The sequence below is a fragment of the Barbus barbus genome, assembly GCF_936440315.1.
Source record: "Barbus barbus genome assembly, chromosome: 25".
NCBI classification, from domain to species: Eukaryota; Metazoa; Chordata; class Actinopteri; order Cypriniformes; family Cyprinidae; genus Barbus; species Barbus barbus.
In genome coordinates this window covers 20,113,144-20,139,412 of record NC_136753.1, presented here as the reverse complement: position 1 = coordinate 20,139,412, position 26,269 = coordinate 20,113,144, and the positions used below count along the sequence as shown (strand labels likewise).

General features: G+C 36.9%; 2 protein-coding genes across 5 annotated transcripts; both read left to right on the top strand.

The window, feature by feature from the left end:
* The first annotated feature begins 268 nt into the window (after positions 1-268).
* On the top strand, positions 269-14,949 carry LOC306844747 (protein Jade-3-like). Its single transcript, XM_079377115.1, has 12 exons — positions 269-477; positions 4,088-4,150; positions 8,774-8,833; positions 8,942-9,021; positions 9,105-9,262; positions 9,355-9,545; positions 9,631-9,842; positions 10,220-10,387; positions 10,592-10,708; positions 11,653-12,111; positions 12,859-12,976; positions 13,297-14,949. The coding sequence occupies exons 3-12, from the start codon at positions 8,785-8,787 to the stop codon at positions 14,136-14,138; spliced, it is 2,394 nt and encodes a 797-aa protein (XP_079233241.1). The 5' UTR covers positions 269-477; positions 4,088-4,150; positions 8,774-8,784; the 3' UTR covers positions 14,139-14,949.
* Positions 14,950-19,828: 4,879 nt separating this feature from the next.
* On the top strand, positions 19,829-26,025 carry LOC306844746 (PI-PLC X domain-containing protein 1-like). 4 transcript variants are annotated; one of them, XM_079377112.1, is made up of 8 exons: positions 19,829-20,300; positions 20,406-20,520; positions 20,615-20,739; positions 23,016-23,158; positions 23,885-24,013; positions 24,209-24,364; positions 24,493-24,673; positions 24,863-26,025. In XM_079377112.1, exons 3-8 carry the CDS (start codon positions 20,628-20,630, stop codon positions 25,117-25,119), a joined length of 978 nt encoding a protein of 325 aa, XP_079233238.1. In that variant the 5' UTR covers positions 19,829-20,300; positions 20,406-20,520; positions 20,615-20,627; the 3' UTR covers positions 25,120-26,025. The 4 variants fall into 4 exon arrangements, with proteins under 4 accessions (XP_079233238.1, XP_079233240.1, XP_079233237.1 ...); XM_079377113.1 differs by lacking the exon at positions 20,406-20,520 and having other exon boundaries at positions 19,839-20,100; XM_079377114.1 differs by having other exon boundaries at positions 19,832-20,739; positions 24,929-26,025.
* Positions 26,026-26,269: the final 244 nt, after the last annotated feature.

Here is a 26,269-nt window from a genome sequence, read left to right as displayed (position 1 = left end):
AAAATATTATTGTGGGTTTCAATAGATAATAGAAGGATCTTAGTAAACATCCAAAATTGTAATACTTAAACGCTTTTTGGTTGTGGGACAGCGGTTTGCACCAGTTCTGTAGAATGGCCCATATACTATAAAAGCGTAATAATTAACTAGCCTACATGACAGCCCTACATAGTGGCAACTAAAGAATATTTAACCACCACTGAAAAGAAGTATGCTAAATACTCCAGTTTCCACTGGCGCTCAGTAGGGCTATGAACAGGCGGAGTTTAGGACCCAGCGGTCTGGTAGTACAATAGAGCTGTTGTGTCGTGGTGAGAGGGTGATTTCTGCTTTTGGGATATTGACAGTGGGATAGAAAAGAAAAAACAACGAAAATACGAATATTTGCCGCATCTCTGGACTGCTGACTTGAAGACGGCCTTGCGGAGTCTATCGCTTTGTGCGATCGTCCAGAAACACTGGATTTTTGGATGTGAGGTAAGGGTGCAGCACGAACAATACTGCTCGTGTCTTCACACGGGGCTCAGTGTGCCAGTTATCCAGGCCTGCTTCCTACAGATCCTTTACGAGCAGGGTTTTACGTTCATATTAGACAACTGGGACAATATTGGTAGCAGCGATCACATTATCCTCGCCTTACAAGTTTGCGATCACGCACAGAATGGTGTTATATAGCCAAAGGAAGTGTTATAATAGCAGGATAAGGTATTGTAGTGACTGGAGAGGGTTCGTCATGTAGGGCGGCTCGAGTTTGGCGCCAAGGCCGTCAGCAATGGAGGACACCAGCATGCTCACACACAGACACAGTAACGTTAGTGCTGTTTAGTGAGACTTTACTGTAAAGCATTGCTTTCTTTACCCTTCCGCTCTTTATTTAGCTGTGTGAACTTGCAGAGTTGATCTGTTGACCCAGCATGGGAATAATAACTGAGTGGGAATCAGTCATAACACAAGGGCTCGTTAAACGTTTCTTTTCGTTGCATCATGCTTTAGCTTTACTAAGACTCTAGTCTAAGAGGCGATGTGCATTTGGTGAACGGGCACTGGGCTGTTGCATAATTACACTTCGATATTTATTCGCTGGATTTTGTCGCCAACTTTTTATGTTATGAACATAAGCCGTGTAATGAAACAACTTAGTTTTGTGAAATCTTCCTCGTTAAGAACACTAATGCTAAATCATTTGTGCAAGGAATGATTAAACCGACAAAACATACAAGTGGCGTGCACTGTGTAAAAAAACATGAATAAAAAATGGCACGAAATCAGTATGACTAAGTGTTATTTCTGAAGCAGTAGGAGTACAGTGTAATGAAGTTTGGAGCGGAAGTGCTGTTGTTGGAATGCGGGAATGCCCTCCTCGAGCTTCCGTCGTCCCCCCCTTTCCCGCGAAATCCCTGGCCTCAGGCTGTAATCTACATGCTTGTAGGTTAATTTGAGTACAGAAAAATTGTAAACATTTAAGATACTTATTATCAAATGTTGTGGTTTTCGTAGCTTGGGATAGGTAAGTTCTATAGTGCTTCTAATAGTCAGTAAATAAAGCTTTGCTAGTACACTAGGCCAGTGTGAAGTAGGTTGGGCACTAGATGGAGGGATTTTGCTTTCAGTGAATCGAGTTTTTTGAATAATTTTGCTAAAAGATTTGTTATTTGTCATTTATGTAGGTGTTATCGTTATGCAAATACAACAAAGCTCTGTTTTCTTGTTAACTTTTGAGCTATACCTTTATCAAGTCACAGTCAAAAATGAATAGCCTAAATTAATTAAGGGTCTTTCACTGTCTTTCACTTTCACAAATTAATTGGTATATGGTTCAATGGGTAAAAAGATTTAGATTTATCAAGTGTCACATTTACTGTTGTTCAGCAAATTTTTGTGTCATTTCAGTATGAATCCAGTGAAAGATTTCTCCACACTGATGTTACAACAAGTTCAGGAAAATCAGCTGGATTCATTCTGTTGACCAGCAGAAAGCTGCTTGATATAAAAGAGATTTCGTTTTGGAGATGGCCTGTAAAATATTGCCAAAACCTTGATAACATGAAAGCACCTTACGAAAAAAAATAGCTCTTTTAAGAACCGTTCCCTGAAATGGTCTTTGTGGAACCCATGTTCTTCCAAAAAAAAGGAACCTTTATTTTTAAGAAAGTAGCATCATAATTTTATTGTGTATGATCATATGGACTGACTCAACTGACAAAATGAATAAATTAAATATCCTTTCTGACGGCTGGTCTGTCAGTAGTTTCTCATTCACGAATATAATCTCTCAATTTGTTCATAATCTTCACAAACAAAATGCCTAGTTAATTTTGTTAATGGAGAGATATTTTGTGTAGTGCTTCTCCCAGTCTCATAATACCCATTCGTTTAGTGAAGAGATGTATGCGTTCAGCAGATCCATGAAATATTTCTCTGTCTGTACTCAAACTGTTGGTTCACAGTGCAGTCAGTCTTTAAAAACAGGAAATGAAGGAAAGATAAAAGTCAGTGCATGAAAGCAACATCTTCTAAAATATTTGTTCACTAGCAAAGCACCACTACTTTAATCTGTATAATTCTTAATGGTCAGTTCAACATTTAATTTCAAAGATAATTTGTGCAGTGCATTTCTAATAGAGTCAGTAAATGGGACGGGTTGTTGGCACACGAGGCCGGTGTGGGGGAGAAGTAGCTTTCAGCAGCCGCTGATCTGTTAGTGTTGGGGTGTGGGGTGGTCTGTCTGGGCAGAGCATTGTGCTTTATCATGGCGCAGTAGGAGTGGGGGTTGGTTTTAGGACTGTCGTTTTGTCTTGCCATTTTGTACCACAAAGCAAGGCCACCCAGATCAGATAGCCTCCCCTTTCAACAAATGTGTCGTTTGCCTTAAAACTTAGCAAATTTGAGAAAAGCTCTCTATTACATTTTTAATTAGTCTTATTTACAGACAGGAGTCAATCACACAATGCTGACCCATTCTAAGTGGATTTGGTGCAACTTTTGTTACACTAAACTACTAATTCTTTTATATTATGAAAGATACGGCCTGACTCCTAATAAAGAATGTGGTGAGCAAGTCACACCAATCTTTTCAGTCTCATTAGTGCTTCATTTTTAAAACATTCGCACTATGCGAATGGGAGAGCGTGTGCGTCAGAAGCAGATGTTCCTCTGTGGGTTTGAAAGCCAGTCTGTTACTGTCACAAATATGGCCTTAGATCCACGTCAAAAGTCCTTCATGGAACATTGAAGAGGTATTCCGGGTGCTTTTTCTGTTTACTGAGTCTGGAGACATTGCAGTGTGCAGCAGTCATAATGAGCATGAAGTCTTAAACTTAAATTATAGAGATTATCTCATTTATAAAATACTTTTGTACGGTACTAGTGATAATTACCAGTTTGATAATGAAGGATCACACTAGAATTTTGTTAACCAAGTGAAGTGTTTGGACAAAATAGACAACTGCTCCTTAAACGCAATTGGTTAGTGGTTGTCCAATAGTTGTCTCTGCACAGAAATTATACACATCAAGTTTACTTTTTTTTTTTTTTAAAGGCATAAATTAAAAAATGGGTGCCCAAGAAACATTTCTTATTATTAGCAATATTGAAAACAAAAGTTTATACTGTCTCTTTAGATCAATTGCATGCATTTATTGGAGTAAAACTATAAATTTGTATCAAAAACAAGTCATTGACCCCAAAATTTTAAACGAAAGTGTATGCAAATCATGAATCCTTCATGCCTAGATTACCAATTCTCTGTTTATCGTTAAACTAAGGAGGTATTGTTTGAATTGCTAGTGAGTGATTTAATCTAAACCGAAATATCCTCACTTGTAATAATTTGCCTTGCTTATAAGTTGTCCTTTTAAGATGTCTGTACATAGTTTCATATGTGTGGTTTGGCTGCAATTGCTCCTAGTGAGCTTGGTTAATATTTATTGAAGGAGGTCTCTCAGTCAGGTATTGGAGCATAATAAATCACAGTGCAGGCTGTCTATCAGTACTCTTACCCTCCGCCGCCTGTTTTACTGCCCCACATTTTCATTCAGATTGTGAAGAGTATGTGTTCTTTTTTTCAAGTCTTGCTCTTTCTTTTCAGGCATGAGCGAGAGGCAGAAGAAGCACCGTGGAGGAAAACAGTAGCATGCTCTTTGATTTTATGGTGAGTGAAAAACTGCTCAGTGAAAGGAAATCCCTCTATGGTAATAACATCTATTTCAGGGTACTGCATGATTACCATGTTCATGTGTCATATTTGCATGGTACTTTAATTTACCTTTGAACATGTTAACTGTTGGTTGACTGTTGTTTTTTCTAGGCTTGATTGTGTTTATGGGTTGCAGTCTTAACATGTTAATACTTCGTTTAAAAAAAAAAAAAAAGACACATTATTATTCACATAATTTAGGAAAGGCAAGTTTATTTATATAGCACATTTCATACACAATAGTAATTCAAAGTGCTTTACATGAAAGAAAGTAAAATGGTCATAAAAAATAATATTATTGATCACAGCAATAAAAAAAGAGAATTTTTTTTTAAAGAAACTTAAAAACAAATATTCTCAAGCTTTGTTCAAACTCGTCCGCACTAAATGAGCGGGGAAAAAAACCTTCCAAAACACCTAACTATTCCACTACTTCACCCCCTACTTACTTTGACCATCATATCTGACCTATTCGCTAAACCTCGGGGCGTACCCCTGTCTGTAATGGTACGAATTTACAGTTGGTAGAGAGATTCACGACTAGAACCTCCCTTCGTCTCACATTCTCTCTCTGTATTTATACCTTTAAATGCACTAATTGCTTCTAGGGCTCTTAGTGCCTTAGAGAATGCATTTTGTCCACCTTTACACTTACAGGTGTACCTAAATTATGACACCAGTTTTCATCTGCTGGTGTCCCTCACTCACGTCTGAGGGAGTCCATCGCTCTCCCCCTCCCACACTCCCTCCGCTTACAGACAGTCCCTAACCAGAAACCAAACAAATAGAACTCAGAGGTCCTACTTTAAACTGATTAACCAACACACTTGTCTTTCTTTGCCCACATTCTCTTTACCATCACAGCACTTACTTTAGCCTTCAGTTTAAACTTTTAAAATTATATAAAATTGATTTCAAATTATTTTAAAACAGTTAAGAATAGAAAATGATAATCACAGCAATAAAAACAAGGAAAATGATTTAAAATGAAAGTACAGTGCAATCACTTTGGATGTAGCACAGTGCTCATTTAACAAATGCAAAATCGTGCTACACACTTTCATGAGATCGGGTTAGACTACAACAATTAATTTGTAGCCTATTTTTTATGGGAATACAACGAACGTTTTACATTCAAGCTACCTTTAATTTTATAGTGAAAAGTTCTTTCAAATCATCTGGAATGCAATAAAGTAATTTTTAAAGCATTTGCGGCATGGATTAAAAAATAGGCTAAATAATTCACATATCAGACAAAATTGCTTTGCAGAAAATCCTTTAAATTTTAAGATATTCAGAGCAGAGCAACGAAAAAATATAATCGGGCCTGTTTGAGGCTTTTTCTTATTTCTATATTTTAGACGGTAATGAAAAATGACTCCATCTCCTCATTGGACGTGCCTTTAGAGAGAAATGCATCTTTACGGATTACATAATGAAAGAGTTTTTGTTTTCGATTTGAATTTTCGTTTTAACGTAGTAATTTAAAGCTTTCTATAGATATATTTATCATATTTGTGACTCAATTCGTTGATTTTCAGTTCATCATTGTGATGCGCTCCTGTTCAAGACGAGACGTCAAGTGCGTCCTCTGTTTTCATTTTATGAAAGCACGTTTTGTTGATATTGTGAATGCACACAAATAAAAGTAGACCCTTTACAGAGACAGGTAAGAGTAATACAATGAGCAAAAATTATGGTGTATATTAAGTGGTTTCCACTATCAAGAATCTCTGGCGCCGCCATGCCCTGCAAAGTGCGCTTCAGCTTCCACTCTTCACACAAGCGATTAGATATGCACCTAGCGCACATTTATATACTTCAAACATTTAAACAAAAATTGTGATATGCTTGAACTGTTTATATCTATAGATTTTGTTTTAGGCAAGTCGTGATGATTTGAGAAGGCTAAATTGGTCAAACATAGGCTATGATCAGCTCACTGTCTGCCACTGGCCGCTTGGTCCTTACTTAAAAAATAAAACACAAAACAACGTACATTTAACGAACAAAAAGTGCTCCAAACGTTTTTATAAATTAACTTAAAAAAAACAACCCCCCCCCCCACACACACACACAAATAAAAACTCTGCGTGTACCCTCGGAAGAAATCCTGCAGGCGCCCCTGGGCTAAACAACCTCTATTGATAATTTAATAAAGTATGGCAACCGCACGCACATCCATGTATAACGCTTCTCATAGCTATGTGAAAATAAGTGTATTCACTGAGCTGATGATCTGAATGAAAGAGAGAGATGCAGAGCAGGAGGACACGAGGAACAGGATTGAGAACCGCTGCTTTAGAACATTGATTTTGAAAGTTTTGCATCCATTAGAATCGTTAGAAGACAGAATCACGATTCCTTTATGAATAGATTTTTATGTGCACCCCTAGTCTTCTCTTCCGCTTCTCTAAAGCAGCACAACATGGCCTCGCCCCCTTTGCTGCGTTTTCCGGGGGGCGGGGTTTATCTGGGTTTGTGATGTATCGGACCCAGGAAGTAACTCGTTGTAGTCCCTACGAGTCATTTTTGTAGGCATTAAACTGCCAGAATTTTAAAAGACGATATCTCCGTTTGCATTGAACTTTCAGTGCTGCAACTTTGTAAATATTGTTTATGCTCAAACAGCAACATTACACACTAACGTTAAAAAAGTGAAATCGCAATCAACCACCCCTTTAAAACTCATCAAATTTATAATGCCACATTGCTATTTAGTAATGATATGCAATATAAACCTGTAATAATCTTATATTGGTCAATAGTAACTGTCGCAACGTGTCCCATGCTGATGGTAGATAGGCTCAGAACTCAGATATCATCCAAAGAGGACTTTTAGTAAATGCCAGTGAACAACTAGGGCTATACATATTCACAATAAGTGAGGAAAAAATATATATAAACAGAATTATGAAACTAATCAAACAAACAAACAAAAAAAAAAACAGGAACTTAATTCAGTGTCCACTTTGACATTTAAACGACCAAAGAAAACTAATTGCTACAGGCAAAAAAATGTACATTAGACACTTTAAGCAGTATGATTACACTTAAGACCATACCAACTGCAGATGCATCAATATCAGAAACCTTTGAAGCATAAACAAAAGCTTATTTAACCATTTAGACCATTAAACTTAAAAAATACACAATAAAAACATAAATGCAATTCTTCAACATAAGCAAAATGTAAGCAACATCATAAGACATCTCTTCATGTCTACATCACCAAGGGTTAAGCCCCCTCCCTATTAACAGAAATGATTTAACCCAACTCAAGAAAAAGGGAAGCTGTAGTCCCGCCTCCTCCTTTGAGGAGTCACAGGACCAGGATATGGTGAGCACACAGCATGCAAGGTAGCTGTTTACAATGCAAGATAAATCCAGACTTGAAATAATAACGCATAACTACAACTTGTCTCTGTGTGGTTAATGGGAAAAATATATCATAAGGGAACAGTAGCAGAGATAACACGTTGCGATAACCAACTGATATGTGCACCTATCTGCAGTCAACACACTGCATGATATCTTAAACTGCATTATAAATAAACATTAAAGGATAATGAACCTAATAAACTACAACCTAGTCAACAGAAATGCAAAAACATTAGTAGCAAATGTAAAGAGACATAAAACAGTTATTTGTACAGACTTCACATGCTCCCGCTATCATAGTAGTGATGACATCACCCTAGCACCCGTCATCACAGTAACTATTTTAACAACTATCCAGAAAAAAAAAAAGTTCTTTTGTTCTTAGAATTATGATATGCACCAAAATGACAATGCATGGTAATAAAGATCAATATTTACACTACCATTCAAAGGTTTGGGGTGAGTAGGATATTTTTTGGGGATTAATACATTATTCAGAAAGGATGCAGAAATGTTTTGTCTTACTATTTCAAATAAATGCTGCTCTTTTGAACTTTCTATTCATCAAAGAATCCTAAAGCAAATGTATCAGTTTCCAGCAAAAAAATGAACAGCACAACTGTTTTCAGCATTGATAATAATAATAATAATAAATGTTTCTTAATCACCAAATCAGCATATTAAAATGATTTCTGAAGGACCACGTGACAGTGAAGAGTGGAGTAATGGATGTAGAAAAAAATCTGTTTTTCTATTATAGGAATAATTTTTTTTTTAATTATTAAAATAGAAAATAGGTTTGATATAATTCATATTGAATATAAAATTAATATAATAATATTTCACAATATTACTGGGTTTTTTTTTCATATTTTTTATCAAATAAATTCAGACTTGGTGAGCATAAAATACTTTGCAAAAACATTAATAAATGTTAACAACCCCACACTTTTGAACTGCCTGACTCTAGTATAAGCCGATGTAAATTGCCAGCATTAACTAGCGCTATTTAGCTACTAGTACTTGCAAACCACTACTTTTTGCTATTTCTTTTTCTTCTGTTATGTGAAAACAGCTCTGTTGTTTCAGTGTAGGTGAAAGCATTGTACCTAAATGGTTTAAGCAGAACATTGTTTAGTTGATGTACTGATGTATGTATGATGTATTATAGCTCTACTTCTCTGTCTGTCTTTGCAGGATACGTCAGGATGAAACGACTCAGGACTTCAAGCAGCAGTGACAGTTCAGACAATGAGAGTGAGTAAAATGAGCCTTAAAACAATTCTGAATCTACATGTAAGATTCATACAGAACAAAGATGTTTATTCGTGGCTCACTCTGTTGTTGTCTGTCTGCTGCATAAAGGTCCCTCGACATCCTTTTCCTCTAACAAGTATGGAAGCAAACCAGGCACCCCTGCCTGTGCTCAGAAGAAACCAGCAGAGGTAAACGCAACCTCCCCGTTTTTACCACAAGCCCTATGAATGCGATATTTCTACAGTAAAATTGGTTGTATCACTCATTGTAGGTGTTCAGAAAAGACTTGATCAGTGCCATGAAGCTTCCAGACTCTCACCATATTTCTCCTGATGATTATTACCTGTTGGCGGACACATGGAAGCAGGAATGGGAAAAGGGTGTACAAGTACTCGCTAGTCCAGACACTATCCCTCAGCCCTCTGTGAGGTATGTCACTTTGAATAAAAACAGATATTTGGACATGTACAAAAACATTAATAAATCTTGCATGTGACTGAAGTTGGGTTTTTTGCGTGTAGGATAATAGCAGAGAAGCCGAAGGAGGTCCTCTTCACTAAACCAAGGAAATATATTCAATGCTGGAGTCAAGACTCTACGGAAACGGGTTACGTCAACATCAAGGAGCTGGCGGAGGCTATGTGTAGATACGACCTGGACGATATGGACCTATACTGGCTCCAGCAGCAAAATGCAGAACTTGGGATGATGGGTAAGCGAGAGGAAATGCTTCCATTGAAGATTTGGTCTCACGATGTGCTTCAGGGGATAAAGTACATTTTGTATGGTATATTCAGGTGACGGGCCGGTGGATGAGCTGACGATGGAGCGGGTGATGGAGGCACTGGAGAGACAGTGCCATGATAACATGAACCACGCCATCGAGACTGAGGAAGGGTTGGGAATAGAGTACGATGAGGATGTCATCTGTGATGTATGTCGCTCACCTGACAGCGAGGAGGGCAATGACATGGTCTTTTGTGACAAGTGTAACATTTGTGTGCACCAGGTGAGATCTTTGTTACTGTCACTAAATACATTTCTCCAAAACATCTGAAGACATTTTTTGTCTAACCATCCTATATATGATCCTGTAATATTGCAGTGATTGTACTTATACTCTTATATACTTTAAAAAAGTATAGCAAGGATGCATTAAATGCAAAAGTAACCACAAAGACATTTATAATGTAATAAAATAACTTTTAATAAAAAGTACAATAAAATAAATTACATAAATGTATTAACAATTTAACAGTATGTGTGTATATATTTTAACAATACAAGCAATTATTAAAATTTTATTTAAAATTTGTTTATTGTAGTAATTATGGTAAGCTAGAAGAAGATTATCCTAAAACTCATCACACTCATATTTTGTTTCAGGCCTGCTATGGCATTGTGAAAGTGCCAGATGGGAACTGGTTGTGCAGGACATGTGTGCTTGGCATCAATCCCCAGTGCCTTCTGTGTATTAAAAGAGGGGGTGCAATGAAGGCCACCAGGGCGGGCACTAAATGGGCTCATGTAAGCTGTGCCCTCTGGATACCAGAGGTGAGTTAGCATTATTGTTATGGTTGTATGCTCTAAATGTTGTTTTGTTACTAATATTACGAAATTGAGCTTGCTTTCCTTATGCCAGCATATTTGTTGGTTTTATTTGAGAGTACCATAGAGTTAACAGACATGGGCTAAAAGCCACACAACTCCACTTTTGAGTTTATGGGGTCTTTTAAGAGAATTTGTATTTCTCTTTAGGTGAGCATTGCATGCCCAGAGAGGATGGAACCCATCACCAAAGTGTCTCATATTCCTCCCAGTCGCTGGTCGCTCATCTGCAGTCTCTGTAAACTCAAGACTGGAGCCTGTATACAGGTAATGCTGTATAGTGCATGAGCATCTCTACTGATTAATTGGGTTGCAAGAATTACACAGTAATAATAATGTCAGTTTGAAAAATTATTATTGCTTAGTTGGATTTAAGAACTTGGGAAAGAGAACTTCCTTCAGTGACAATTTTTACAGTGCAAGAGAATGAGTGTGGTAATTTTGTTTTCCTCTTTTTTTTTTCTTTTTTTTTTGGCTGTAAAATGTAGGTCTAATTATTGTATTTAATTTAAATTATCAAGCGAGTAGTGATATTTGAGTAATTCATGAAAAATTAAATTAATTCTTAAAATCTGTACACTGTTTATGTTGTAACATTACTATTTTTATTTATATATTATTTTTAATTAATATATTGCATTTTTTTAGTATGCAATATATAGTAAAATTTGTATAATTTTTTTTAATATCAGATTTCTACAGGTAAAAAAGTCTTAATTCACCCTTCCACAAATTAAGACCATAATGTCTTAAATCAGAGCAGGTCTTAAATTCATAAATTCATGGCATCAAATGTTGCATGCACTGCCAAAATAATATCTTCCCTTAGTATATTTGTCTTGTTTTCCAATACAAATATCTAAATATCCTCAGGGTTGCAAAAAGTGTTTGGGTGCAGAGATATTCATGCCGTAAGCTATTTTGTTTTTTTTTAAATGCGTTAAAAAATAATGAAGATTAGTAGAAAGTTGTACAACTCATTTACATTTAGAGAACTTATTAGTGTATTATGTTCAATTTATTCCTTAAAAGCTCTTTACTTGGTGTTAAAAAGGTTTTTAAAAAGTCCCAAATTTACCTCTATAAATGTAAAAAAAATAAAAGTAATTTCCCAATTAAATTAAGAAATTATTTGATTAATCTAATCAAAATATTGACTCTAGTTTCGTCTTCCAGACTGATGTTTTTAAACGCTGTCTCTCATCTTCCAGTGTTCGGTTAAGAACTGCACCATCCCTTTCCACGTCACTTGTGCTTTTGAATACAACCTGGAGATGAAGACCATCCTGGATGAAGGTGATGAGGTCAAGTTCAAATCCTACTGTCTGAAGCATAGCAAACCCAAAGCAGGAGAAGCAGGCTTGAGTCCGGCCTGTCATAAACCTCCCACTGAGACTGAGAAACTGGGCTTGAGGGCACAGAAGCTTCAGGAGCTGGAGGAGGAGTTCTACACACTCGTTCATCCTGAGGAAGTGGCACAAGACCTTGGACTGCCAATCAACCTGTTGGATTTTATCTTTCAGTACTGGAAGATGAAGAGGAAAAGCAACTTTAACAAGGCCCTGCTGCCACCTAAAGAAGATGAAGAGAACATGCTATTGCAGCCACAGGAGGACAGCATCCACACACGAATGCGCATGTTCATGCATCTGCGGCAGGACCTGGAGAGGGTGGGTACTCTCATCATCATGGATGAGATCTTTTTTTGTTTTTAAAGACCTGGATCAGATGTTTAACTACCGGTAGTTGTCATACATAGTATCAACATAGTAGTCTCTTTCTTGCTGTGAACAATTGTCTCCTGTCTTATGCATATGTTTTTTTTATTTTTTATTATTATTGCTTTCTATTTTGTGAAGACTTCAATTTAGGTCTTAACTGTTTAAAAAACAATGACTTTTTATTAATTGTTTAAAAAAACATTTGATTAATGTCTGATTGGGCTTCCTTAGCATCAGCTAGTTGTCAAGAAAGTCCACAACTAGTCAATTTTGAAAATATGTTTATGAAAGAAATATGCTTTTGAAAGATGCGTCTTATTCTCAAAAAGACTGAATTAATTTGATCAAAATACAGTAAAACAAGAATATTGTTAAATATTATCACTTTTTAATATTAATATTGTGGTTGAGCCACTATTCAGTTTTCAATGTCACATGATCCGTCATTAAATATTTTAATATGATTATTTGGTACATAAGTAACGTTTCTTATTATCAGTGGTTGAAAACATGCTGCTTAATATTTTATACATTTTCAGGATTCTTTGAATAGAAAGTTGTTGTTTTTTTAAACAGCATTTATTTGAAATATAAATGCTTTGTAACACTAAATGTTTTTACTGGTTACTTTACCTTTGATTAGATTAAATCATCCTTTCTGAAAGAAAACAAATCTAACGTGTGTCATTTTGTCAGGTGAGAAACTTGTGTTACATGGTGAGTCGAAGAGAGAAACTGAAGCTGTCCCAGAGTAAAGCTCAGGAGCAGATCTTCAATCTACATGTCAAACTCATCAACCAAGAGTTATCTGCAGGTAACTCACTTTTTTCTGTATTTATTTTATTTTTTTATTTGGTTTTGTTTTTATTTATTTTTGGTGGGGGGGTTTTGTATCTTTGGGTTAAAACATTAGCTCTTATTTTTTATTATTATTATTATTATTATTAGAATACATTTTAAATAATTTTATATTTCAGAAGTAGTTAAAATTAATTTACATTTTTAACTTTGAACTCTAGACTTGAGGGAGTTTAAGTTAAACTCGCACAGCTAAAATAATCCAATGAATTAAAAAATTATTATAATCGTTCCAGCACTGCTAAATAATTGACTAACTTCTACATCTATTTGCAGGGCTCCCGGTGTCCTCATCTTTAGAGAACCTATTGTTCCACCCTCCTAGAATAACCTTAAAACTCAAAATGCCCAAAGTGTCGCTCGGCAATGGCAAAACCAACTCCAAATCTGGTAATGGCCCCCTGTGCCCAGATAACAGTGGAAACGTATATGACATTGGGGAGGGAGGCATCGGTCAGGGCAAACCGCAACTCCATCTTGGACGGATAAGGATAGAGGAGCGTGCCAACGGTCTCCTGCCAGCCTCCATCTACATTCGACGAGACAGCGGGACTCCCCCACTGGCTGTGAAGCAATCTGGCAAACCTTTAGCTCTGCATGCTGCCCTCCACGGTCAGTCGTCCAATAGGAAAGGCAAGACCGAACCAGAGAAAACCCGCCAATTGAAATCCAACGGCATTATGGACAAGCCTGTACTCCAAAGAGACACTTCCTGCCAGACGCCCACTGAAAAGGACACATGCAATGAGATTTCAGGGAAAAGTCAGTCAGGTGGATTCCACAAAACCTCTCTTGAGCATTTTAGCCGATCCCTCAAAGAGGCCACTGTGAGTTTAGTACGGACTGAGGATCTTCGGGCTTTTGAGAAGAATGCACGCAAGTCCTCTGGATTCTCCAAACCGGTTTCCAATGAGCGGCCGCTAGGGGGCAGCAAACCGTGCCAGGAGAGTGACGGTTACTGCCCGGATGCAGAGCTCAGTGACTCCGAGCCAGAGGCTAAAGGGAAGTGCCGACAGGGAGGGAGGGGGCAGAACCAGAGAGGACCTGCGGGAAACTACATCAAGTCTACCAGCCGAGCAAAACTGTCTTTTGGCTCTAGGACGTCAGTTCAAAGGTGACAATCTGCAAAGCATTAAAAACATCACCAACCCACTGCCACAAATTACTGTAGTCCTCTGGCGGTATTCAGAAGCGCCAGATTCTATTTTCCTCTGTTGAGGATTAGCCGATGATTTTTAGTACAGTGTGCCAAAAAGTTCTCTCTGGCAAGTGATTGGTCTATTTTTATGTTGGACTGATATATATCACTGTGTCTCTCTAACCAGCCATAGTGTTTCTGCCTGCACTTGGACTCAGTGCGTGAGAGCTCGAATGCAGTAGGTTTTATGGGCCGGGAAGCAGTGCTTCTGTACATAAAAGAAACCTCACTTTTTAGAGTGTACATATAGTTTGTGTTAAGATGTGGAGCACATTGAGATGCTTTCCACGTACTGAAACGTTATCCTACTTTCTTACTGATATGCTTATGCAAATAAAGACTTGAGGACTCTGATTTGACAAATCATGTTTGTTTGATTGTTCTGATACCTGGCCAGACTGTTTCCTTTGCCTATTTTTATTTCTCTGTTTCTCCATTTCTTTGGTCTTTCTTCCTTCTGCTTTGTTTCTACTTATTTGCTAATGTTAAAATTGGCATGCTTGAGCTGAAAAGAAAGCGTGCTTGTGCAACTGAAATGGTCTTCCATCTGTCTTCAGAGTGTGAAGAGAAATGGCAAACCTTAATGTTCATATTTAGAATAAATTTCATGCTGTTTTTCTTTCCTATTTTTCTCCGATCCATTTTTCTGTCACTTCTTGGTGCCAGACCCTTTCATTATGTTTACAAAAGACCATGAATAATGGCCTGTAATAAAGCAAGAATGGATTTTTAATGTGATGTAGTGAGTATTTTAGCACAATACAAATAACTCTTGTTTTTCAGCATAAAAACAGTGTGTCCATTCAAATAACATGGGCTCATTACAAATAATAAAAATAATTATAATAAAATATTTTTATAACCGTGCACAATTTGGGGGTCAGTAAGATTTTAAATTACTTTTATTCAGCAAGGATGCAATGAATTGGTCAAACGGGACATCTTTGAGTATAAACATCTATAATGCTATAAAAGATTTGTTTCAAATAAATCCTGTTAAACCTTTGTTAATCAAAGGCCCTGAAAAATGGTATCACAGTATCAATACAAATATTAAATTACACAACTGTTTTCTACTTTGATTATTATAATAAATGTTTTTTGAGCACTAGGGGCCTGTACCATGATGGTAGATTAACAAATTGAGAGTTACAGGATTAGTTTCAAGTTGACAAAACCAAACCACTGATTATTAACTTTCTTAGCCTGCGTCCCAATGTGCATACTATCCATCCTAAATTCCATGTGATATTAGTCATTTTCAATACTATTTAGGGTGGATAGTATGCACATTGAGACTTGAACATGTAAGGTCACATGTAGTCATTTATCTATTGATTCTACAACTTATATTACATACAATCTGAATATATTAACATTCATTTAAAAGGATTTATAACTTAAACTAAAATTGCTTTAATAATAATAGAAATCATATAATTATATAAATCATATAAAATAGCTATCTAAATATAAAGTAATTATCAGTAAAGTCAGACAATTGTTTTAGTACTAGTGACCTTTAATTTGGAGCAAGATAAACTGGGGGAGTGACTTTTTTTGTGTGTCAGACGTGTCACTTTGCTCACATCTGATTGGTCCAATTTCAGTTTGAGATCTCTAACTCAGAACATAACCTGCCCCGGAGCAGGTTAGCTGTGGAGTATAAATTAATATGGCAATGAACGCAGCTAAAAGCCATGCCACTTGGCTTGGTACCTAAAACCCAGAATTGGTGCAAACTAAAGTGAAACTTACCTGGCTAGCCAGCTTTGCATCACATGACTAAATTACATTTCAAAATATTTAATTGTAATAAAGTTCACACTGTTTTTACTGTTGTTTTTGATCAAATAAATTCAGCCCTGAAGACTTTTTGACCCCAAACTTTTGAACCGTAGTAAATCTGCCACTTTAAATTGTGAGGTCATGTTCATGTAAAGCTCTAGAGCAGTATTTAGTGTTCTGTCATTTTCCTTCAATCTCATTCTTCTCCCAGAGCCCTCTGGCTAGTCCAAATGGAAGTGTTCTCCACAGTTTTATTCATCTTCTCCGCTCCAGAAACCACCATTTCTGCACTCTGTGGTGTTTCCTTAGGCTGTAACTTCCTCCTGCTGTCAACTAACACGGTAAGAGAACTCGAAAATCTGAAGAGGATTCTGAAGTTTATTCAGAGAAGTTGTGCTTACTGGTAATTTTATGTTTGTGGAACAATTCAAGAGATTGATTCTTAGTGTGTGGGTGGGTGTAAAGCCACACTGCCCTCTATTTGTCTTCTAACAATCTAACTTGCTTCAGTTTTAAATATTAAACTGAGTAGTGTATAATTCGATATTGCTGCCTATCATATCACTTCATCTGTCATCTGTTCTTTTCAAGCTTAACCAGTTTATCTTTGGACTCAATTGATTTCCTTTTGGTCGAGCGGCTGCTGTATTAGTTGCTACAGCAGGACTTCAGTGCTGCCTAAGGCTTATTGATCATTTGAGGAAAAAGCTGAGTTTGACTAGTGTTAAACCAGCACAACACTCACTCTGTTAAAAGAGAAATGTAAATCATAGAAAGTAAAAGAAACATCCACTTCTGCAGCTTTAGGTAAGTAGGGCCATTATTGCAAAATAAACCCCCACAGGACCTTGGTGCTAAGTGTATGTTCTCTTTGATCAAATTCAAGTACAACTCGAATTCCGGTAATGTTTGGACATTGTTTAAATTTGAATAGAATGAAAACTAAAAGAATTTCAAATCACATGAGCCAATATTTCATTCACAATAGAACATAGATAAAATAACAAATGTTTAAACTGAGAATTATTATTTTTTTTAATTCACAAAATTAGCTCATTTCAAATTTGATGCCTGCTACAGGTCTCAAAATAGTTGGGACAGGGGCATGCTTACCATGGTGTAGCATCTCCTCTTCTTTTCAAAACAGTTTGAAGACGTCTGGGCATCAAGGTTATGAGTTTCTGGAGTTTTGGTGTTGGTTCCATTCTTGCCTGATATAGCTTTCAAGCTGCTGAAGAGTTTGTGGTCATCTTTGACGTATTTGTCATTTAATGATGCGCCAAATATACTCTAAAGGTGAAAGATCTGGACTGCAGGCAGGCCAATTCAGCACCCGGACTCTTCTACTACAAAGCCATGCTGTTGTAATAGCTGCAGTATGTGGTTTTGCATTGTCTTGCTGAAATACACAAGGCCTTCCCTGAAATAGATGTCATCTGGAGGGGAGCATATGTTGCTTTAAAACCTTTATATACTTTTCAGCATTCATAGTGCCTTCCAAAACATACTGTATGCACTTATGCACCCCCATACCATCAGAGATGCTGGCTTTTGAACTGAAGGCTGATAACACGCTGGAAGGTCTCCCTCCTCTTTAGCCTGGAGAACACGGCGTCCGTGATTTCCAACAAGAATGTCAAATCTGGACTCTTCTGACCATAGAACACTTTTCCACTTTGAAACATTCCTCTTTCACAGATTGGAGAGCCTCTGCCCATCTTTACTTCTGAGAGACTCTGTAGCAGAGTTTTAAAATTTGAGCTCATTTAGTGGATAAAAGTGTAAAATTTCTCAGTTTACACATTTATGATGTTCTCTATGTTCTGTTGTGAATAAAATATTGGCTCGTGTGATTTGAAAGTCTTTTAGTTTTAATTTTATTCAAATAAAAAAAAAACATCCCAACATTTCTGGAATTCGGGTTGTATTCCAGAGAGCAGTGAAATAACGTTTAAAATAGTTCTGATCATTATAATGTTGCTTATTTATAGTTCTATTTCCAAATGTATATGTCCATGACTGTTGTTAATGTAAATTTATAGTATAATGTTAACTGTCAGTGCATTTACTGTACTATAGTAAGCACTGTAAGTAAAATTTTGTGTATTACCTTATTCTTCTCGTAGATAACAACATTAGTGTTACATTTATTCAACATCACTACTGCTACAGACGAGTGCTCTTTTTATAATGCAACATGAAACCTTTCTAGTCCTGGTTTAACAGTAGTAAAGAACTACATTACAATTCTCCACTGCGGCAATGACCAACTTCTTGAATACCTGTGTGTAATTTGAGACATTGTTGAAACACATGAATGACTAACCAGCTCTAAAACCTAATAATGAATGAAGCCTCTAACAACAAATTTTTACAATGCACAGTGCCTTGAATTTAAAAGTACACGACCATTAAAAACTACACCATTCTCCTTTTTTTTCTGGAAATATATTAATAGCCTATTTCTAATCAGCAAGAATGCATTAAATTGATCATATTTAACAATTCATAACTTGATCATATTTTCAATACATTTTTACTGAATTTCAAATAAATGCAGCTTTGGTGATCCAAAGAAGACTTCTTTCAAAACATTCAAAACGTTTGACCCCTTCATACATATAGACTTTTGTAAACACATTATCCAGTCCTAAACATTATATTATTACAAATGTAGAGCAGTAAGGCTCTAGGATGGGATGTTTATTTTTCAAAAGCAGCTTGATACTAGAAAATGAACAGATTTGATAACTGAAAATATGTTTTTATCTATTCCTAAAGAATGAGTTTTGCCTGATTAGACTGATGTGATGGAAATATGCATCCATTAGGATCTTTCTATCACCATGTGAACAATCTAACTAGAGCCACTGAAGGATTGCAGCTTGGAGCATAAAGACTGATCTACATGGGTTCTGTATTAATGTAAGGCACATTAGATTATTCTTACCACTCTTTGACAATTTGCATAATGTGCAAAAGCACTATTGTGCTATGGCCAAAGTACTATATTGTCTTGTTTTTCAAACTTTGTCTTTAAAAAGGGCTTTGTGACATAATACACGACAAAGAAGCCATTGAAGCCACTCCATGCTTGTCTTACAGAATTCCAGTGAAGTAAAAGGAAGGTCAGCTGGAGTCACTGCACCATAGAGAACTAGATTAAGTTGGCTTTGTCAAACTGAAAACAATAGCACTGCACAGCTGGAATGAATCCATTACTTCTATATTTTATTTACTTATTTTTATTGATTTATTTATTGTTATTATTATTATTTTGAAGACCATGGGTCTGTAACTGATCAAATTATTCGGCAATAACGTGTTAAAGAGATGTCTCTTCTGTGTACTGTAGTGATGCTGTGAGGTATTAGAGAAAAGTCTGGTGTCATCGCGAAACACTGTTTCTCTTACAATACTGAGGTCAGCAGTTTAGCATTCTGCCTCCCTCACAGCAGCAGAGAGGAGCTGCATCACTAGAGGAAACAATAGAGGCAAGTAACTTGCCCAACCAGATTCTGCATTAACGAAAAGCGAAAAAGAATGTGTTGACAGTAATTCATTGGGTGGACAATTGTCTCGTCATAAAGTATAATAGCATCTGCCTAAAAATTAAACCCCACCTTCGTTCGCCCGCACGACAAAATACGAATCATACTTTTGGGAAGGTTTATGAATATTAATTAGGTAAGGCTGACGACGCTTCCATACGACCAGCCGATTCTTCTAATTAATATTCATGAGCCAAGCTGTCGCACCGTTGCCTTTCAGCCAATCATTTCGCGTCTCGTTACGTCATTAATATTTATGACTCAAGCCTTCACCGTAGTACGTTTCTAAAACTGTCAGACCGACCGGGTGGAGAAGTGCACGGTTTCTATCACCATTTCTTTCTATAATATCGCTCCAAAAGACGATTTTTTTTTTTAAACGTCCAGTAATACGTTGATTCGTTTGATGATGGAAATGAAAGGGAAACTCTGAAACAAGTTTAATCTCATCATTACACGGAGAAGAGAGAGTTTCTTCCGGACAATTTCGGTTATCAACGCGTGGATACCCAGCCCGGATCAACCTTGTGCCGCCAATGACAAGTTCAGCACCGCGTAACATCCATCTCACTTTTACACGACCACCATCATGGTGCTGTGGGAATCAATGAATGGGGACGAATATTTCGTTTCTTTTCAGCATCAGAGTCTGTTGAAGCCGGTTCAAGTGTACCGAATTAAAATAGTTTAAACATCTTTGCTAAAATATTCTTCCTGGATTAAGAAACCACATTTAAAGCCTGGTAAATCCTGATATTTTATAACTCATGGCAGTGTACATTTCAATTTATTTCATTTAAATGAAATCCAATATTTGCATAGGCACTAGTCTTTTCCCTGTTAACTAGACCACGATGAATTTCCATGCTGGTTTGGTGTTGGTCTAGATGATGGACCAGCAACATGGTCTTTTGGTGAAGCTGCTTGACCTAGGAAGGATTTATGGTTAAGCCTTGTCCAAATGTTGGTGTCTTTTCTGTTTATTTTGGATGTTTACCAATGTATCAAGTTGAACTTGAATGACATGCATATGCATTCACTCACCTTTTACATTTAGACAGAAATCCAAGATGACATCAGAGGTCAGCCAACTGTCATTAAGTGAGCTTCCTGTGGACAACTGGATGGCCCATCTGCCCAGTGCACTGTGGGATACCCCTCTCTGTTACATGGCCATTCCAGGTATTTCACTTTCATTTATACATTCACTAATGGCATGCAAACTGCTTTTTCTTGTTTAGCATGTTTGAGTACTGGAAATTAAATTTTAGTTAATTCAAATTATGAGAGATTAAATTTTTAATCTTTAATGAGCCGGAAAAGAACGCACATCACACCTCTGTTCATCAATTTGCAGTGGCTACCAATAGCTGCTCGCATAAAATTCCAGGCACTAATGTTTGCCTACAAAACTACCACTGGCTCTGCACCCCTTCACCTAAATTCATTACTTCAGACCTATGTGCCCTATAGAGGCTTGCATTCTGCAAGTGAACAATGCATTATTGTGCCATCCCAAAGAGGCACAAAATCACTTTCACAGACTTTTTCCTTAACTGTTCCCTCCTGGTGGAATGACCTGCCCAAATCAATCCGAGCAGCTGAATCCTTTGCCATCTTCAAGAAACGGCTAAAAACATCTCTTCCATCTTTATTTAACCCTCTAACTCTAGCACTCTCTATTCTAATTCTATTTTATGTCTTTTTTTTTTTTTTTTAACCACACACTTGACCCTCTATCAATTGCATATTTATTCTCTAACTGCTAGCTTTTCTTGAAAAACTAACACTAGCTTTCTTTTTTTCTATTCTATCTACTTGTTTCTTTAAAAAAGGGTTTCTTTTTTCTATATTCTATCTACTCGTTTTCTTAAAAACAAAACAAAAAACAACAACAATCTTGCTATGTGTACTGCATTAGGCTAACCAAGAATTGTTATAGCACTTGCATGTTGTTGCTCTTTTGTTGGTTTTGATTGCTTCTATTGTCCTCGTTTGTAAGTCGCTTTGGATAAAAGCGTCTGCTAAATGACTAAATGTAAATGTAGTGGGACTTTTTTTATGTGTTTTCAATGAGTACCCACAATTCTTTTTATGCCTTAAAGGAGACCTATTATGCAAAAATACATTTTATAATGTGTCAGAACACAGTTGTGTGGCCGCAGTGTGTGAAAACAACCAGCCTATAATGGTAAAAATCCACCAACTCATTTTATTATAATCTAAAAAAATAATAAACAGTTTCTCCAGACGAGCTGTTTTGGATTCTCCCTCTGTTCACATCACCGAGGGGGAAAAGTTCCACCCATTTGTGACGCTGCCCTATAGACATCCCTGAGTGAGAAGCTGTGGTCCGCCTCCGCCATTACTGATTACTTGCTGTAGCTGCTGGAGATATATACAATGTCAGCGCTAAAAGAGGCTTTTCAAGTGTTGTGTTTTGGGATGCACTAACGAACATAGGAGTCTCCATAGACTCCCCCATCTGAGCCTGAGGAAGCTGTGGTTAAGTTTCATTGTCAAAGGAAATGTCCCAGAAAAAAATCAGTAAAGTCCCCAATACGTGTAGGGATCAATACCAATACTTCGTGTGCGAACGTGAGCTCCAGACAAAGTAAGTGTCATGCGTTTGTTTTCCAAATTGCCCTTCTGAAAGAGCTTCTTTGCACTCTAAGGCTAATGATGCTAAAGCTACCATTGTCTCTGTCTGTTTTCACTGGTGCCGCCTTCATGAATGATCGTGAATAGGAATGTGGTAGTTAAAAGTTGTATATGAAAGCAATGTGAGTCGATCGCTTCAGTTTGTTGAGCTCATAATCACGAGTGGGACTTATAAAGTTTGTGATAGCATGCCATGAACCATGAGACCAGCTATGTTGTTATTTTTATCCCGCCGTGCTCCCGTCTGTGTAATTCATAAATGCAAATTTATTATGCAGATGACTGACTTTGAAACCGAGTACGTTTTCTGTAAAGATAACAGGCTTGTACTAATCGTGGAATGTTTATTTGCAAAGGCTAGCACTGCTAATGTGGAGCTTCCGCCCTCTTCTCCGCGAGCACCAGCTCGTTTGCATTAAAGCAACATACTCAATATCAGAGCGTTTGGGCTCATACCCTAAAAGTGGCAATTTTAACAAGCTAAACAAGCTAAAAATATATCTGTTGGGTATTTTGAGCAAAAACTTCACATACACACTCTGGGGATATCAGACTTATTTTACATCTTGTAAAAAGGAGCATAATAGGTCCCCTTTAAATTTAATATTAATCCACAGTTTTTAATTGAAAGTGTGAATATTGTTAGAATAGGAGGGTTCCATTATTAACTGATTAGAGTGAACACAGTTTCTTCCTTTTTTTTTTTTTTTCACAGTCTGCCTATATGTCCATAGACATTTTAGCGCAGTGCCAGTAGTGCTCACAGTCATTGTGTCATTGTCTTAATGGGTTTGTAGGGAGCCATAATGCCATAACCTACTGTCTGGATAAGAATGACCGCTCTCCAATGGACCTCACTCAACCAGATATGTTGCAAAAGCTGGACAAATACATGAAGCCCATCATAAGGCCATTTGTATACAAGTGGGCAATAACACAGGTACTGTATGTTGTTGCAGGTTGTCGTCACTGACCCATTTTACGTAAAGGGCTTTTTTTTATTTAAGTAAAATTAAAATAACAATCACCATTACATGTTTTTTCATATATGTTCTTGCATTTTCAATTGGATTACTTGGAATCATTTTGGACAATGGTTGCACATTTCAGTTCACATTTCACATTTTCAGTTACAGTTATAGTAAACCATCTAAATTCATTGAAAGCCTTGTCCTTCATATAGTGAAACACAAACTCTCTAATGCTGTATAATAAAATGCATGATTCAATTCTTTATAACCAGAAGTGTTGACTTTTTCATATTTGAATGGCTAAACATGCATGTAATAGCTGAAATAACCGCGGTTATGCTGGTTATGGTATCACAGACCTCATGAGGTCATAGACCATTTTATGTCAGCATGCATCAGCAGATTCCCTCTGAAATCTATCAGCATGAGGAGGAATAAATTGCCGTCTGCTGTCCTGAGGAAATCAATCAAACACTCAGTGGCTTTGCTACAGTGAAAGCTCTTGAAAGCACAATTAGATGGGATAGCTATGACAAAAGCAACACTGATGGTGGGATAGAGCATTGTGTTTTTACAGAAATGGTTATTTCACTTTCAGTGGTTTCACTGACGCTGTTTGTGTCCATCTAGCTGTTCAGCACTATCTTTACTGCACCTGCATTGTTAATGATTGTGCTTTACATTATTTACCATAGGAGTCTAGCATTAGTGAGCAGTTGGATTGTGGAGTGCGATACTGTGACCTGAGGATAGCACATCGGCCTAATGACAGCTCAAACGATCTCTACTTCTACCATGGTGTTTATACCACTATAACTGTGGAGGTTAGACAACTGACTACACAAAACTATGAAAACAATTGATTAAACATTTAAAAGTCTTAGGACAGCATTTCCCATCTTGTCTATTTGTTGTGTAATTTGATAAGTGCAGTGGTTCTAATCTGTTGAGTTTGATGTATGAAGAATATAAATAAATGATTTTTAATTGAATCGAACCGATTTCTTGTGTTATTTCAGATGGTTTTAAAAGAGATTAGAGAGTGGTTGGTTGTTCATCCAAAGGAAGTAGTGATACTCTCATTTAGCCATTTCCTGGGCCTTAGTCAAGAGCTTCACACACTGCTTGTCTCAACTATAAAGAGTGTTTTTGATTCCAAACTGTGCCCCAAAATGGTACGCATCAGTTTTCATTGTTTAATTTTATAGATGGATGATGGGAAGTGGCATCAGTAACAATATATTTCCAATATATTACTATAATGAAAACAATCATAAAAACATACCTCTTATTTTTCTTACAGGAGTGTGTGACACTAAGGAAATTATGGAGCCAGGGTCATCAAGTTATCGTTTCTTACGAGCACAATATTGCCAACTGCCATAGAGAATTGTGGTCCCATATACCTTATTGGTGGGCAAACAAGTGCAAGGCTGAAGCGCTGATCGAGGAATTTGAACGTAGGAAACAATATGGCCGACCAGGTAATTATTAATTTGCCAATCATTTTTAAAATATATTTTATATATTTAATTTGATTAATTATTCTCTTGATAAAACTATCGTCTTTGGAAAAGTGAAAATGTTTCCTGTCACATTAAGCTTTTATTTTTTAATTTATTCTTGGAAAAGTGAAATTAAACATCAGTTCTCATGTGCATCATTTATCACAGGTGGTTTCTTTGTGACTGGAATCAATCTTACTGAAGATCTGAAGTACATATGCTCCCATCCCACAGAATCACTGAAGGATATGGTGATGTCTACATATCCCACCTTACTTAGCTGGGTCAAGCAACAGAAGCCTGGCTCTAACACCGGCTCCCTCAACATCATAGCCGGGGACTTTGTGACAGAGAGCCAGTTCATTCCAACCGTCATTGCACTGAATGAAAATCTTCTCAAGAGGAACATACTATCAGAGCCTTGAGCCTCTTTTAGCTGCGTAATGTATTTAACATTTGAAGAAAGAATATTTCTTGTTCTTGTGATGGTTTTTTTATACTAGTCAACTTTGCACTTTTTGTAAGGGTGCTTACACACTAGAGTTTATGCTGCGTCAGCACCATTCATTTCAGTAGGGATGATGGTGCATTGCAAGGACGTAGAGGAAAAACACAAGGGTTTGTGAAACCAATGAGGCATCATGCAACCAAAAGCATTTACCATACCCTCAAATTGGTTCACTTGCACTTTCCTATCCGCCAAATGCTCCGACAGCGGATTCTAGTATGTAAGCACCCTGAGGATGATAGATCATTTTGAGTTATTGGTAGAATATTGTAATCTGACTTTTATGACTTGAACTCATTGTGCAGTCTCCGACATATACCTCTGATTTTGCAAAAATGTTGATCATTTTTAAGAACCTGGTTCCAAATGGATTTCATTATCAAGGTCCAGGTTACAACAACTTTATCTACAGTACAACTCCAGACATAAGCACATTACAGGACACAATAAGTTACCTGTGAGCATCAGAGATTGCACGAGAATTGCTGAAGTCTAGTCAATGCAAGCCTGCATAAACATAAGATTATCAGACACTCAGGATTGTTCATTCTTGATGATAGACTCCTTTCAACTTTCTACTGTGTGGAATGGCTATGGAAATATGATTCCAATAAATACATGTCTGCATGGTGCACAATCAAAAGCATGAAAAGACACTGGAATATTTATGTGGTTGCACATGTTCTCTGCCACAGTAGCATGCAATTTAAGCCAGTTTAATCAAGATATCAGTTTGCATCACAAACAAATATGCTTATTCTAACAGAAATATCAACAGTTGAACTGCATATCAAATACTCATATTTAATATATGAGGATTTCCAATAAAAAAAACAATATTTAAAGAATCGTGTTTTGAGTTATTAAAAATTAAGTCTTTTCTGGCACACAAACAAAAGCAAGAATTAGCTGACATGGAAAGCAGCATTTCACTGCACTTGTTTCATTGATTTTGGAGCATGCTGAAAGACTTTAGTCAAAGTTAATCTTTGATAATGGAGTTTTGTGTCTTTTCTACCTCAAAGATGATAAAATGATGAAAGGTCACCAGATTAATAAACCATGGC